The 17,078-nt window shown below is 35.0% G+C and overlaps 1 protein-coding gene across 1 annotated transcript in view; it reads right to left on the bottom strand.

Moving 5' to 3' along the window:
* The window catches only part of LOC150110526 (fibroblast growth factor 18-like), a 131,550-nt gene extending 116,903 nt beyond the window's left edge, over window positions 1-14,647 (bottom strand). Inside the window, exon 1 of the mRNA XM_090394520.1 lies at window positions 14,529-14,647. Within this exon, the coding sequence (XP_090250646.1) occupies window positions 14,529-14,542 (14 nt within the window). The 5' untranslated portion in view covers window positions 14,543-14,647. The remainder of the gene's footprint in view (window positions 1-14,528) is intronic.
* Window positions 14,648-17,078: the final 2,431 nt, after the last annotated feature.

Here is a 17,078-nt window from a genome sequence, read left to right as displayed (position 1 = left end):
ACTTTCTCGGTCACCGGATCCTAACCTACATGAAGATCTGCAAAGATCTCCATGCAAACTCAGTCTTACATGAAGATCTGCAAAGATCTTCATGTAAGACTGAGTTTGCATGGATCTGCACCCTCCTGAGAAAGTGTTTTCGTATCTCCTGCAATCAGTACTCTGCTCCACTACGTTTAGACTATTCTGATGGCTAAAGGAAGGTTTACTTATTTCCTAGAAACCTTAAGATATTCACTTAGCATTCTTTTAGTAATATGCCACTCGATAGATATCAATTATTACCGTTTTGGGGAGGATAAAGAAACCAGAGACCAAAAATGGACTTTTTTCAAGCCACTTCAGGCCTCCAATAAGCAAGAGAAGTAATTTTTGAAATAAAACAGAAACATATTGGACGAAGTGTTGATTCCTTCAATAGTAGGCAATATTATGTAAATAGCATATGTTTATTAGATAACACAAACTTGAGTCAGTTACCACGTAATTTTTTAGAGTGGAAATAGAAAATTGCCATATCACAAAACGTTATATATTACAAAAGCACATCAAGATATAAAAGTTCAATCGAAAATTAGCTGAACAGTGTAGGCGAATCGAATACAGCGAAAAGTGGCACGTTGTACACTGAATTTGATCTTGCTTTCAGATAACATTAGCGTTTCAACGCTATCTAATTGATGTATCAATTAAATATGTATTGAATTTGCATAAATGAAAAGACTCGTATCATTCTGTAAATAATCTAGATCTTAGTCACTGGTACTTGTTGTGTCATTCACACGAAACGACGAGGAAGTTAGTTAATAGGAAATAAAAGTATTCATGAACAGCACAACGCTAAACTGCTTTCTAGCAACTGCGCAAATATACGCACAAATGGCATACTGAACAAACAACTCTTCCATGCTTTTTTATTTATGTATTTATTTTTTACATGATTCACGGTTGGTGAGTATCGGCTACATCAAAATGGAAATATAAAGGGAGTGAATGAGTGCGATCACTAGTTAGGTACTGCTCTGGGTATAAATACGGCTGATGTTAAGCTCTCTGGTGTCGACGAGAAGAAAAAGTTCTATGCTTGTTCTAAATTTAATGTCTCTAACTCGGTTCTTTTTATCACTGCCGTAACTATGATGGAAAGCGAAAAATTTTAAAACAATACAGTAAATAAATTGCATCATCTAAAAGAAATAATTAGCAATTTTTAATTGGAAAGGGTGCATAATTAGTGTTTTAGCCAAGGTGCAAAAATGCCTAGTTACAGCACTGTCTTTCATAATTATGTTTTTGTAAACTAGAGCCACGGGCAAATGTTCTACTAGTCCACTGTTAGCTCTGGATTTAAAAGATCTTTAACAGGAGCATGTATGTTCATGTATACTGGTATGTAGAAAACAGGCAATATTTTAGTCTTAAATAGCCATATCGTAATGAGAAGCAATTAAAGAGAATGAAAATTGGGTCGCATTTATAAAACACCAACTGTTACGCAGAGAATACAGTGATTTGGACGGAAAAATAGTGTGAGAAAATTTAAAACCCAACTTATGAAATAATAGTTTATGTACTGGATTTTGAAAGAGTTAAAAATATAATCATATCCTATCCTTAAATAGAAAATTACTGCAGTTAAAATTTTAACCAATCAAATGTCAATCCCAATATAAAGGTAAACCTTTATTTAAAAAAAATTTAAAAAAATAAAATTAAAACTTGTATTCTAAAAAGCAAGCCTCTGATAGTCTTTTCAAAATACACAAGCAGAAAAAAAACACATTTTCAAATTTCTAAAATTTAATTTGAAAAATTACAGTCGAATACTGGGATAAACTATAAAGTTTATCCCAGCAGAACTTTCTCCTACACTGCGCTTGTGAATTAATAAAAATTTCCTCTAAAACGTAGGCGAACGAAGGGTAGATAATTTCTTTTACGTATTTTTATTTCTACATTTTACCTCCAAGGTATTTGCCTGAGAGCTAGAGGCTCCTTTTCAACTCTGCTCTGTTTTCTTTTGTTTTTCTCCCTCCGTTCCGCCTTCCTTTTTCCTGTTTAGTTTTATTCTGTTTCCTCTTCACACGGGCATTTTCCCCCACTACCCGTGATAAGGTGCACTCACGGCCGATACGAAAGTCCTCGGGTCTGTTATCCATCCCTCTATATCTCCCCCCCCCTTTCTGCCGGTGCCTTTTAAGCCAAATGATATAAGACTAGCTCTGTTGCTAGGGCAGCTTTCTGTTTAGAGACTGACATGTAACTATCCGACTTCATATTTGAACTAAAATGATTTCTAACTTTATAGAGCAATCGCAAGAGATTCGGATTTCTATTCAGATGAGAATGGCTTTCCGGTGTCGTTAAAGCCCTTGTCTGTTGCACTTATCCTTATATTTATCCTTTTTTAGTGTTGCGCCCACTAATAACACAAAGCCTTTCGATATTAAATATTTGATTGTCTCATGTAAAGTTGTTAAAGCCGGCATACTTCGATTTTATACATCTAGTACAAAAATCCCGATCTCTAGTATAGATTTTTTTTTATGACTCCCACCCATGAAAGGTTGTAAACCTATACTAGATTAGTACTGTAGGTAGGCTAACGATTTTTTTCTATTATTTAAAATTAAGTGTTATATATATTTTGGTGTGTTTTTAATTAATTATTTTTTTACTGAGTGTAGAACCCTGCTCTAGAGCTCAGCGGGGGAAAGATCTCATACCGGGAAATGAAATTCATCTCCACCCCAAAGACAAACATTCCTGCTCACAGCAGGATTCGAACCCGTACCCTGTTGGAGAGCAGATACGCTAACCACTCGGCCAACAAGGCCGGCCGACAGATTAAAAGGAAATAAAAAAAATATAAAACATCTGCAATACAAAAGCGTGTACCAACCAGTGAGATCAACTCATTGAAATAAAATGTTATGAAAAATAAATAAATAAAATCTGCTAGCTTTTTCATCACATTACAATAGGAGATGCAGATAGGGATTAAATTTCACAGATAAATAAATTCAACAGTCAATAAATTATTAACATCAAATGTTCGCAAACTGGAAAACGTTATCGATCGATCATTTTGGAAAGTGTCAACTAGAAATGAGCCCGAGTTTTTTTGTTTTTTTTAAATCTCAATTGATACTCTTGAGGCAACGGAAAGTATCATTCTTCATCAAATTAAGTGTTAGAAATGTATATTCTTGAATCGGCCGTTGTGATTGCTTGCGTTATGTTTAATGGAGAACACCTGTTATGGTGGTTGTTCGACTAAAATATACTCCGCTAACTCCACAGTTATAGGTGGGGTCAATGCTCTATGTGAAAGTGTGGCCGCCCGCTATGTTTCATAGTTCTTTATGTAGTGCATATCTGCATATGGGCTATAAATATCTGTGTATTTCCCTGCTACTTTACAATATCATTTTCTCTATACCTAATAAACAGTTTGATACAGAGGAACGTTCGAAAAAAGCGGACTTTGTTTTCGAACTTTCTTATCTTGAGTTTCTCCTTTGTTTGTAATGTTACTATGTTGTTTATGAGTAACAGCTCTCTCTTCACGTTAGAGTCCCGTTTGTTATATTTTGTGCACAAATCTCCTTCTTGGTCCCATTTCTCTATATTTGTATTCGAAACTACTGATTGTTCTTGAATATATACACGCACTGCGACGTAAGACATTGAGATTATTAAGTGCGCTATTTCGCTCCTAAAATGCTCAGAGCGTTAAGAATTTATGAAGTGAACGTGAAATAAGAGAAAAAGATGAAAAAAAAAAAAACTAAAACAAAAAAAAACTGATAAAAAAGACTGTTAAAAATAGATATCTCCGAGTAGGGTCTAAATCTATAGTCCAATGATGTTTGGGGGTAGGTATGCGTGCACGTTAGAGAAACAAAAAAAAAAAAAAAAAAAAAAGCCATCATATAATAAATAATGATTTATTTATTTTATTTTTTCTACACCTGGCAAACTTCCTCAACCGTTCCAGAAAAAAATATTCCATCTTGTACCCGCTTAACAATAGCTGCAGGAATTTCTGAAACTATTTTTTGTATCCCTGCTTATTTTTAAAAGTAGAACAAAAAAAGCAAATCCTAGGAGTCACTGACATTTTCTTCTTTGAAAACTGATCATACCATTTTAGGGAGAAAGGCTGCATTGTTTAAAATCCTAAGTGCAACTGTTATTACAGGAATCGCAAATTCACGAACTTCAAGAATTAACAGTTGCCAACAACCAATCAAAACAGTTGGCAATTATACGAGTATAAGGCTATCGAATCATATTACGTGATCAGTTTAAACTGTCCTAATTATCTGGCGTGTGTGGGAGTGGAAGATTTCACTAATACCTTAGGGATGTTCCGAAAAAATGTTCGGTGCCATCTTATTACTTGCTCCACGCAAGATGAATTAAAAGACTAATCTGACAGTGAAAAGAGATGCAGATGGATCAAATTTACCCAGGGTAAAAGGGTTATATTTCTGAACGATAGTCCTAATATTACAGTCTACATATAAGACGCCTTCATAGAATAATACGTACTATTTCAAGGCGATCTTGTTTAAAGCGGCAATAAAATTTTAGATGAAAGAATAATAAAAGCAGTTATGTAACGGATATACTTTAATGCAGCGAAAGAATTGGAAATGAACTTGCAATATTATGAGTTAAAGGCAGAATAATTAGTTTCTTCTATTCCTATGCTTGCCAACTGAACACATTTCTACAATCCTTTATATTTAAATTAATTATTATCGGCAATATCTAAACATATTTTTGAAAATACCATGCTTAGCAGATTGATTTAAAAAAAAGTTCCATCTTTAAGATTTAGGAAGGCAAAGAATCCTTCCAAATTCGCAATTAGGATTCTGGCAGGTAGGCTAAGCGAAAAGACAGCCCCGATGACGATGCTTCGCTAATACGAAGTTGTTCTATTCATACTGTGATGGACAAATCGAGTATTTAAACGTATTTGAATTGCGTAATGATCCCATGGTATTCAGCTTTGTTTAAATCATGTTATTATATAATGTTGTTGTTGTATAAATCATGTGGTCTCAGATACTTTTTTTTCTCTCTCGTATGTTTCATGGGCATTCTAGCGACATTCTCAAAAATCAGCTTTAAACTCTTTCGGTTATCTGGGCGGGGGAAAAAAGTAGAAGAAGAAGCCAAGTGGAGAAGTAATTCTTGCTCTTTCATCACTTCCCCTACAGTTTTATAGGCTGTTGAAGAATCGAGAAAAACACTGAAATATTCATCGTCTGTTTGTGTATTAAACTGATAATAAAGTTAGGAAGGTAAACGACCCGATAGCAACTTCAAGAGAATCTTAAGAGATAAAGAAAATTTTACCGCATACTGTTCAAATGGATATCTGTCACTTTACCGAGTGGGTTCTAGTGCCTCTTACACAGTTCATCCATGAATAATACCCTTCAGTTCTCTCTCATTCCCTTCCCCCCCATACTTTCTTACACCCCATGCCAAGCTGTGGGCACCATAACCCTGTATTCTATCGAGTTCAGAAAAGCGACTAAAATTCTCAGTGCCTCCTCTCCTCTTAAGTGTGAATAACTCGGCCGTTGCCACTTAACACGGTTCCGGGAGATTACCTGTCGTTTCGGCCTTTGCGCGCCGTAAATTTTCAAACGGCTACAAAATGTGACAGCGGTTTTCCAAAGGCGTCACATGGTATGCGCAGTTATCAGACACTTTTAAATATCTCCTCCACTGTCCGCATCAGCAATGACGAGAAAACACGCTGAGGTAACAATGGACTGAATATTGTTGAACTATTCCATAATGGGCAGGTGGGTGGCACGAACATTCCACGAAGGAGGAAGAAAGGATGGACGATAACAAATCTTGATTTATTGAAGACCTCCCAGACCACGATTACAAAATAGACAAGAGCGATGGAAAATGTAGATGCATTTTAATATTTTAGTGGCTGTTCACAAGGATTATCGTAAGGTGTGTGCGCGTCTGTGTTCAAGAGAGAGCGAGAGAGAGTCATCTTGCAAGTTGAATCGAAACTGAGTAACCAAATGTATATTACACCATGTCAATAAACATCAGTGCCATATCGGTGCCTTCTCCCATGATTTATACGTTTAACGTTCCTTCATCTTCCGATTTCTATCCTGAGCTTTAAAATATAGATCTCTATTCTTAGCCTTTAAAAAATTTACATGTCTGTTCTTAGGCTTAAAAATTTAGATATCTATTCTTAGCATTTAGAATTTGGATCTCTATTATTAGCGTTTAAAAATTTAGATTCCTTTTCTTGACTTAATATTTAAATCTCCATTCTGGGCTTTTGATAAACAAAAGTTTAATAACTAGTTCACTTGTATTTTTTTAATTCTATATCAATGAATTTAGAGACACACATATTTCACCCTGAGTTTTAGAACGTAATATATGAATTATATATCTTAATTTTCAATATAAATAAGAAAAAAAAATCAGTTACATTATGATCATCTTGCCTGATTCTCATGAAGATCAACATAACTGATTTTAATATTATATATATATATATACACACACGTCAAATTTGCGTTTATCAAAAATGTATTTAAGAGGTCATAGAATAACAGACACAAAGAAACAAAGCCATCAATTCAATTACCAAAGAGAACCAAACTTTCATCCTCATGAAGGCGACTATTTTTCCCCCCTATTTTCTTAAGCGAACAGTACGATGGTGAGCACAAAAACTCGTTTGCGTCTAGGAGGATAAGTAAACGAAGCCTATGACAGGAGAAACTTCACGCTGAGTTTGAGATGATTTGCAAGTAGATGTAATCAGTCGATATGCATTTTTATGCAAAGAATGCAATCGATAAAAAATGTTGAATCGATTTCGCAAGACAATGTAAAAGCGTGTTAACATATCAGAAAACTGACTGTCATACGCTTGGACGATACACGTTATTTTTCACACGGAATGACATAAAAATGTAAATCAGGAAAGATGTGGGGGAAATTCAAAGTGCGAAACTTAATATCTTTAAAATCAAACATCCAGCTGTTACTTGAATCGCTCTCCTGTCAGAATTTGGCTATACATCAAAAACTTTAAATATAAAATCCATATGTACGATGTAACTTCAATTATGTATTGGATGCGGAAATTTCGGTTTGAATGCATATTTGAAATGATTATGCACAAGTTTTCTGCTTCCAGAAAAAAAAAAAAAATCAAATTTTGAATGGTCTTTATGTATTCGACTAAGATATCATTAAAATAATAATAATAATACTTCCCTGTTTCGATAACATTAGTTTATTAATAGATGGTAAATAGCGTTTCATTGTCTGGTTTGATAACTCGTGCAAAATGAGGCAGTTCATTGATGATGGTATGCGAATATTTCATCAATCTAAGTTTCTCCTTCTAAATTCCTCTTTATGAAATTTTGAACTGTCTCTATGTATTCGACTAAGATATCATTAAAATAATAATAATAATAATAATAATGATAATAATACTTCAATTTCCTTCCACTTATCTTCATTTCAACGTTTACTTGCTTAAAACTGACCAATTATTCTTTAGTGTTTATTATATTCGCGATTTCCTTCCCCATTTCCCAAATGTATTGGACACTTCAATCCCAGACGAAAGTAGTAAAATCCAATAATCATGATCTTATATGACTCCAAAAGAGTACAAGAATATATATATGGGCTCTTGCCACGCACGAATCACAATGAATCAAGAAAAAACTTGCACCCATCGTAATTACTCCACATTCATTGAGAGCTTTTAGGTAGTAGGGTACCAATATCTCTGATTGCTAAAATGCAGTGCGGAACATTCGAAATCAGTCGATGAAAACTGTGACTGTGAAAGATGTCAAATAATGCTAATGAGCGTATTATGAAAAAATAAAATAAAATTAACCGCTCTTGTAGAGTGGTTAGAAGGGAGACTATGGAAAGAACAAAAGACATTATTCCAGTTCTAGCTTCTAGAATGATATATGATGACCACGCAGCTGCTCATTCCAAAAGGTTCTCCGAACTTCACTGCATGAAGTTCACAGAAGACAATTCATGTTACAAGGAGGAGTAATGAAACAACTTGTTGTGGTGGTCGAAGGTACGATGGCTTAGAGTTTCACTTAGCATCTAATGAAAGCATCTGGATTGTACTGATGGTTTAGTAATTAGTCCGTAGCAACAAATGCCATAAGCTACATGTGTTGCTGCTAATTACAGCTTATCACCTGTATCTTTGGATTCTCTTTTGAGGGAATAAACCCCAAATTTTCGGAAGGAAAGAAACCTTCACACCTCCATATGAGGCTGGCCTTTAAGCTATTTCGGTTCGGTTCAACAGATACGTTGAAATTTTTATAAATGCTCCTTTTATCCTTGATGGAGTTCGAGCCATGATCTTTCCAACCAAAGGGCACGTATCATTCTGACTACAACCCTCATGCTGACGATGACGATGTGGTTAGATAACGTAATCGTCATTCAACCACAAGCAAAGCTGCACTCTGGAAACAAATCTTTTAATGTAAGAATAATATTATTATTCTTATATTTTCTTATAATTTTGTCTTTACTTTCTATTTTTTTCCGAAAAAAATAAAATAAACATTTTGAAAGTTTCTTTTACTTTTTATATAAACTACACTATTTTAGAATTACAGGTAAGTGTTGCTTCTTTAAAGTAGTAGCTCAAACAAACCCGTTATTTACTCTCTCTTATGTACACCTTGTATGGAACCTACCGTGCGGAGAATATGATAAACTCCTGTACGTCCTACATGCATTCTAGGACAGTTATGACATGAAATCCGAATGCTTTTCATAAGTAGTGATATGACAAACGTCAAGCGAAGGTGGAATATGACCTAGTAAACGATGCCAAATATTTTTAGCTTAACGTTACAAACAGTTTGATCAAAGTACTAGATGTGATACCAGAAATTTTTTGTCAAATATTCTAGATTAGTTGAACTACAATACGTATTCTTCACGCTAATATATAGCCACTAATCATTTTGTGAAACCATATTACCAAATTCCATAAAATGCTTCAGCATTTTACAAAATGTACTTGTTCGTTCATCGATCCATGTGTATGTATTTTAACCTTGGATGGGTTTGAATAAAATATATTATTTTATGTTTCCTAAAATTTGTCCAGTCATTTTAGTTCTGTTTATAAATGCAGGTATTTTAGAAATAAAATTACTCAAGCGATTCGAATCGAAGAGTCCTCACACTTCTAACAAGCAATTGAAGTTGCGTCATTTCTGGAAAATAAAATCCCTTTTCAAAAAATAAAAAAAAGTATAATGCGATTGACAATAATAAACTGTATTACAGTACCTAAGCCGCGAGGACATGATACCTTAAGTTTATTTTGCCTTCTTTGTGTGTTGATCAAATATTATTATTATTTTAAAAAAATAAAATAGGTGTCTGTTCTTGAAGAGTGAGTATTCAGATGTACGACAACGATGTTTTGGCTTCTTTTCCATTTCTCTGATAGTACAGTAAAAGATCCCAATGTACTAGTAGCAACCATTCACAGAGACTGCGAAAAAATAGAGCTGAGGAAGTCACGTGACAATGCGCGTGTAACTGCAAGCTAAACAATTAGTTCGAATTCATACATAAAACATGCTCTTCCCATACTAAAGCACATTACAATCACTTGATGCAATTGTCCGGGTTTATTGTGCTTTGTCACAATCTGGGCACGTCCAGGAAATCAGCCGCGGTTAATATCCAGTGTAAGCACAGGATTTTGCAATGTTATGAACTTTTATCCTAACTGTTTTCATCCGTATATGGTATTTTACTGTATTTGTTTTTAGCTACGATATATCACTATGAAGAGAAGTGATTACTTTTCTGTTTGAAAAGTGAAAAAGAAATAAAAGTGTTGGTTACGTAAAGAAAAATATTTCATGCAGGAATATTTGGAAGAAACTGGATCGAAAATAGTCTGTATTGAGACACTAATATTTTTCTTACATCGAAATATTTTCAACAAACATTCAACGACTCTCAAAAAATAGGTTTTAAATCGGATGCGATTAGCTATGTATCAACAGGATACACAAACATCGCCCAAGCAGTCATTTGAAGTGTATGAGTATTCCAGTAATCTTATAAAATACTCCTGTCCCTCCTGGACGCTGGATTAAACCGGATTAAAATATTACGATGTACTCACGCTAGTAAACGCTCTAACACTCTCTGAGAATGATGAAACGTTGTGTGATACTAGAATCCATCACGGGGTATATGTGGTCAGACAAGAGGCGTAGATGCCTTCAAGGAGCCGGGATACAACCTTCCCAGATAATTATTCCTTCGCCACCTACCCGAACTGGGAAGGAAACATGTGCAGCATTCAGAATTATTGCGGTTACGTTTCGAAGTGTGGTTTTACCATCATTACGTGATATCGTGAATCGTGATTGCAAATGTTTCATTGCCAAGTTATTTTCATTTAAACAGCATTAGAGGCACTTATCATTTAATCCGCAGGACCAAGAAAAGAGTTGTCCTGTTTGTGTAATTTTCAATAGACAGTTTGGTAGAAATGGGTTGTTTAGCTATCGCTACTGCCGTGGTTCGTCAATTAGTTAACGTAATGCCTGCGAGATATCGGTAATCGTTTGCCTACTTATTCAGCGCTCGACTCAGATATTTGTTTGCGATATTCGACTCAGATAGCGGGTTTCCTCAGGGCAAGCAGATTTTGGAAACTGTTATCAATGATGCCTCAAAATAATTATCATGTAGAGATGTTGCAAATGTACTAGTCTCATGATTTGGTTACATTTAAAGTCACTGATAAGACGAACTTTATCATTTGTAATACAGTCCTGGTTTTACGGGTCTATACAAAAACTCTAAAGTATAGAAAAAAGTTCTTGCGAGAGGGAAAAAAAAGAAAAAAGAACGAAAAAAAATTGATATTTAAAATAACTGTTATAACTCGTCAAGAACCAACAACCGGTACATTTGCCGCTGGGGCCAATATTGAATTTTGATATCATAGCCATGAACGCGTAAATTCAGCAACAGAATCTTTTGGAACTTTTTTTTTTTTTTTTTCATCTCAAGTATTAAGTGTTGTTGCGTTGCAGAGAAGTATAGCGACGTCTACCCAAAATAAGATCAGTAGTAATGTTTATATTAACCATCCAGAAAGCGACTTTTACTCGTTATAAATGAAATCGAAAGCTTAGAGATGCCGTTTTAGGCATAACATTTCACATCAAGGTTAAAAAATAAATAAATAATAAGGGGAAAAACATTGTGATGTCTATTAAAAACTCCTAAGTACGTCAGTTTCTTCAGAAGCATTTTAGGATATTGTTAAGGAGATCATGTAAAATTTTTGTTTCTGTTTAATACTTGGTAATCTGTTATTCAGCGCTACTAAAAGAATTGTTCATCTTTTTTTCTCCTTTTATTTTCCTCTACATTACTAATTTGACATGATGTATTTTGGTATGTCAGTTTTTCAACCAGTCCTTTGTATTTCATCCTTTAAAATTTTAAATGGAATTCTAAACATTCAGACTTTTTATTTCCAATTTCAACTTTAATTTAAAATCTTACAGCACCTCTGAGCAGGAACAGGTTGATTTTTTTCTCTTCTCTTTTTTTCTCTCTTAGGACTTTACGACACATACTGTATTAAATGTTTGCTCTTAATTTATGTAACTAAAATGGAAAAGAGATTTTCATCTTTCTATATTTTAAAGCATTTAGATCTGCAAGATAAATGGTTTTGTAATAACGCCAAGGTTTGTTAAAAAAGACCGCCATTTAATTACTTTATTCGACTGTGTATGTGCGGTGATGCACACAAAGACACCGTGACAGTCAAACAAGGAAATACTAGCTATCTGTAACAGTCATCTTTTGCTGTAATTTGTTCTTTTAATGAAGCATGTCTAAATTGTCAATGATATAGCACATAAAGTACTTACTAAGGTTCGCGTACACAAACTGAATGTAAAGTATCGAACGAGTCTAACAGCCATAACATAGTAAGTGTAGTAATGCGACGAGGGGAAGCGGAATGCTTTTCGAGAGCAATGCAAACGGTGGAATCCTATCTTTCAAGCTTCCCAAACGTGCCACTTGAGATGGCACAGATAGAGAACTATAAATAGACAGCGTTTCTATTGAAAACCATCCTACTAGTTGTTTTTAATTCAAGGACAGTTATTAATTGGCTTAGTTGACAGAAATTCAAGAACAAGGAAATCTTATGGAGTAATAAAACGTCGACAATAGGGAAAACGACATGGTTATAAAAATTTGTAGTTGTGACTGTTTTTAAATAGATGTTTGCTATTCACGATCGAACGGTTTTAATTCATCATAATTATTGTATGACATATGTTTATATTTATACATTATAGACTATTAGGATGTTGCTTTTAGAACACTCTCGAGCAAGTTGGGAAATGTGGTAGTTGATGATGCGCTGGCAGATGTTTCGCTCCTAAAAAAAAAAAAAAAAAACCCTCCGTAAACGCAGTCGGAAATATACGTATCCTTTGGTTTGAAACACCAGTATTCCAATCTTGTCTCCGACGAGGACATATTTGTAACTAATTTTCAGTTATAGGTCACTTAACGATCTTATGCGAAGATAACACGGTTTTTCACTCCTGCAAAACATAAGCATACAAACTGGCCGATGAACACACATAAATGCACACAAAATATATTCGTTTTAATATTAGCTACTTTGGCATTAATTATAAATACTTCACTAACATAAAGCCTTGCTACTTACTTTTTCAGTGTCTTCAGAGGAGCGCAAGAAAGTATATTATTCCATATTATTTTCTAATATATTTAAAGAAAGAATAGAAATTCTGGGGTGCCTAAAATGTTTTTTAAAATTCAGTAATAAGATCTGGTGTCATTGCAACTTCTTTTGTATCATCACTGAATTTATCACTTTTTGGATCTAAAGTTAGGATTTCTTTAGCAAGAAAATGAGTCCTCACAAAACTTCGTTGTTATCATGACCAAAGCTGTTTTCTAGATAAACATTGCATGTAGCATATTTACTTTGAACAATACAGAAGTTACGGAATTATATCAGTTAAACTGTAATTTTATTTAGTATTTTTTTGCTGAAAACGACCATTACTCAAGTAAAAAATTAAAAGAATCATTTAAAAGCATTCTTTTATAATTGGTTGCTAGGTGGCAGAGCATACAAATGTAAATTACATTTTAACTATTTCGCCAGACAAGAAATAGGTCTATTACTGTTTAGCGTTTAACCAAAACCATTAGCCAAGTTGTGTTGAAAGCCATCGTTTAAACAAAGAGAAAAAATTTTTAATTAATGACCGAATAAGTATTATTTTACGAGTATGCGCATATCACATGCTAATTCCAGCTATCACGAAGTATAAGTCAGTTGATAATTTATCTTCATGTAATTTTTCAAAATGATTCACGCCCTCCATTAAGTTAACGATGTAGTTTGACATGTTAAATTAACATCTTTGACTACTTTTAATGTTTTACAACGTTGAAAATAAATGCAAGATTTTGTTTTATTGCCAAAAACAAAATCTTGTAGTGGATATTGGAGGCATGCTAACCCACATTTGCTAATTAGTTAATCAAAGATCTACCAGTTCTGTGATATCATATTTCAACAAATTAAAGGCTGTCTATACTCGTGTTCCACCTCATCTCGACTTACTCATCATCCATTTTCAAAGTTACAGCGCCTAACTGTTATTTCATGCAATATTATAACTATTTCATCAGATACTGGAAAGTCATTGAGAAAAGTTAAATCACTCAAGAACAAGTCACCGCTAATAGTGACTGATAAGTTGTAAATTTTATATACACTGAATACACTGTTATTATCAGCATTTTCGTCACTCGTATCACATGCTGTATCTCAACAAAAAAGGAACTGCATCATCTATCAAACTTTTACAAAAAAAGATTGTTGTCTTCATCGCAGGGGGAAAAAAACGCGATTTGCTACTAAAGACTTACATTACTAAAAATGTCCATGGCACAGATTTTTGAGAATAATTTTATGCAAATTGCATCTTATCATTGTAGTTACTCAGCCCAGTGGCACTAATTATTTCCCACGCAAACTACTATTAGACGACTTTCGTCGCCTTGGGATAGGCAATTAATATTTAGTAGTGAATAATTGTCTCTTAGGATTTCATGAATATTTTTTCATACAGATATTAATTTTTTTAACAAAAATAAAAACAAAATAATAAAAAAAGAGCAAAAATAGTAGGTTAGGCAAGGACTATTCGAGTCCACCTGTTTTTCCACAACGAATTTCACAAGAAGAAATTTCCGGTGGCAATAACCTCAGTAGACTAATTTTAAAGACCGAAACTAGCGAGCGTCTACACAATAATCCATCATCACTATTTGTTAAATAAAACTTTATCAACAAATGTAAAAACATCACCGAAATATGTAAAAAAGATTCCACTTACGTGGTTGTTACCATGGGGCGTCAACTTGGGAACATTGGGAACACATCAGCTCCGGATATCGAGGCTGAACACAGCCCTCGGCGACCTCCGGAGTGAAACAATGTCTTAGTGTACACCATGCAAAATAAAAGTATCCTCGATTGCCGTAAGTACACACGTCTACGAAGGGGTAGCGCTTGGAATAAAAGCTTGCAAACTTGGAAGCTGTTCCGCTAAGTCCAGTAATGATTAGCATGCTTCGGCGGGAAAAGCTCCTGGGCAGGTCTGCGGGGTTGGGTGGTGACCCTCGCGACACATTAACATTGTCGTCGACCAGGGGAGCACCTTGCACTACTTGTTATCATGGAAGTCAGTACACAGTAGCAAATAGCGTGACACGAGCCAGCAAACAGCACCGTTCGCAGCACAGGTGGACTTAGCAATAGTCTGAAGCACACAGGTGTTGGCCACTGTTTACTCTGTCGGCACCCGCAGAGCTCGTTCCAACTCCAGGGAGACGCACACAGTACACCAGAAAGTAGTTACTGAAGCCAACAACGTGAAGAGAAACGCGGCGCGGCGTCTGTCAGGTACGGCTGTTGTCCGATAATTGCTCCGGGACTCACTCACAAATATCTGGGCCTCTGGCTCGCAGGAAAGTCTTATGTTGGGGCCGAGTCACGTGAGCTGACAACGGTCAAATCAGCAACAAGGAGCTAGCCGAAGTTCCAGCGTTTGCAAGAACGGTTCCGCTGTAGGCCACGTAGCGAACAAGTGGCAGATGCACGTGAATTTAGAAGGAACGTAGTATCGAAGTGTCATTCGGATGAAGAGCAAAGAAACAAAGGTGCACGTTGGGTATGGAAAATAACAGTCGAGTAGAGAACTGGCTGGTAGGTAACAGTTAAGACGTGATTGCATAACAATGTTGACAGAAACAACTCATTCACCCTTTGTTGCAGCCAACGAACCAAGAAGAAAAATGTCTTTATTTGAAGTTATGCTGCGTAAACTTTTATTTTATTTTATATATGTCATGATGCAATGCTGGCTTGTTTTTTAAATTAATTTCTCGTTCTTCAGGAAGTTGACTGTGTCACACCAGTTTTTTTTATCGGAGCACTGCTACCATCTTTTAATTTGCGAAAATAAAGATATAACATTTTCTCCAATTTAGTAGAAGTATTTTTATTTCTTATTTTATTTTACTCTAGCTTCGCAAAATTATAAAATTGTACTCCAGAGAGAGAGAGAGAGAGGAACTGTACTTCGATGTAAATAATTTTCAAGACTTTTTATCTGTTAATTTTTTATTTATTTTTTTAACTAGGGTAGGGAGGGATTGGTTAAGTACGTTTTTACATAATTTTTGTAAATTATTACGAAGTTTAATGACTTATTTTATTTTAATGCTCTCATGCTTTCCTTTGTATGGCTAAGTATTGTTTCTGAATTTTCAGAAATGTGTGTGTGTGTGTGCGCGCGTGTGTGTGTGTGAGAGAGAGAGAGAGAGAGAGAGGGGGGGGGAGTTTGGCGAAAAAAAGAGTAAATAAATAATACGACCAACTAACCTTGTAGCCTTCCAATTCTTAAAAGTGATATTTAAAATGCGTTCAGAATGACGCCATCACAAACGCCCTCGCTTCTAGTTTAGAAAGTTGAGACAACCTTCAGACAATACCGTCGAATAATTTCTATCTCTTAGATCGCAGCTGGTTTTGGGTCAGTGGAACATAAAAGTCGTGATTTAATTAAAATATTCGCGTTCGTCTTGTTCATAGAAATTTAGGAGAAAAGATGTGCGGAATAAAATAAAATGGGTCGAAAATTTTCAAAGTGGTAAACGTTTTACTGCCAGGAAACAAATGAAAAAATTGCCCATAAAAAATGGTAAAAGAATTTTATTACCCAGGAAATTCTCTAATAGGAACAGCCTTCATTGAACAATAAGAGGTCATTGTGAAAGATAGTAATCATTATAATACTCCATTGAAGACATATATCAGTTGCTTTTGTATACTAAGAAGTTAAACAATTTTAGAAAAGTGATATCGATCCATAAAAAGGTAATTTCGGAATTTACTGAAACAATTTTAATGACCACCCACGCTTAAGATTTCATGAAATATTTTTTTAGATGGATTACGTTAATATCTTTGTGCGTTAAGCCTACTATGATATCATTCTTCCACTCGACTCCGATGAATCATCTCTCTCCAGAGTCACAGTGATCAATATTAACATTGGGAGTGCAGGATTTGATACAACAGTTTCATGTGTAGATCACATTTTGGAGGAAATTAACATCAAATTGTTATTAAAAGAAAGATTATTGATATATGCTATTCTATTCTACCCCCATACGATATATGCTACCATACCAGGGAGATGATTATGAGCAAGGTGGTTTCCCGTTGTCTTCCTTGCCGTAGTATATTTGATGACTGTAGCCGTGTGTGTGTTCACGGGACCGGTTTGCCTGTTTTGAGGGATGAAAAACCCGAGTTACCGGGAGAAAAACCCTCAACCTCCGTATGAGACCGGTTAACTCACCTTTAGTCGAAAGAGACC

This window comes from Typopeltis vanoorti, chromosome 1 (assembly GCF_054136105.1).
Source record: "Typopeltis vanoorti isolate ZY-2024b chromosome 1, IOZ_Tvanoo_1.0, whole genome shotgun sequence".
Taxonomy (NCBI): domain Eukaryota; kingdom Metazoa; phylum Arthropoda; class Arachnida; order Uropygi; family Thelyphonidae; genus Typopeltis; species Typopeltis vanoorti.
Note: the sequence above shows the minus strand (reverse complement) of the source record. Positions and strands in the feature narration are given on the sequence as shown.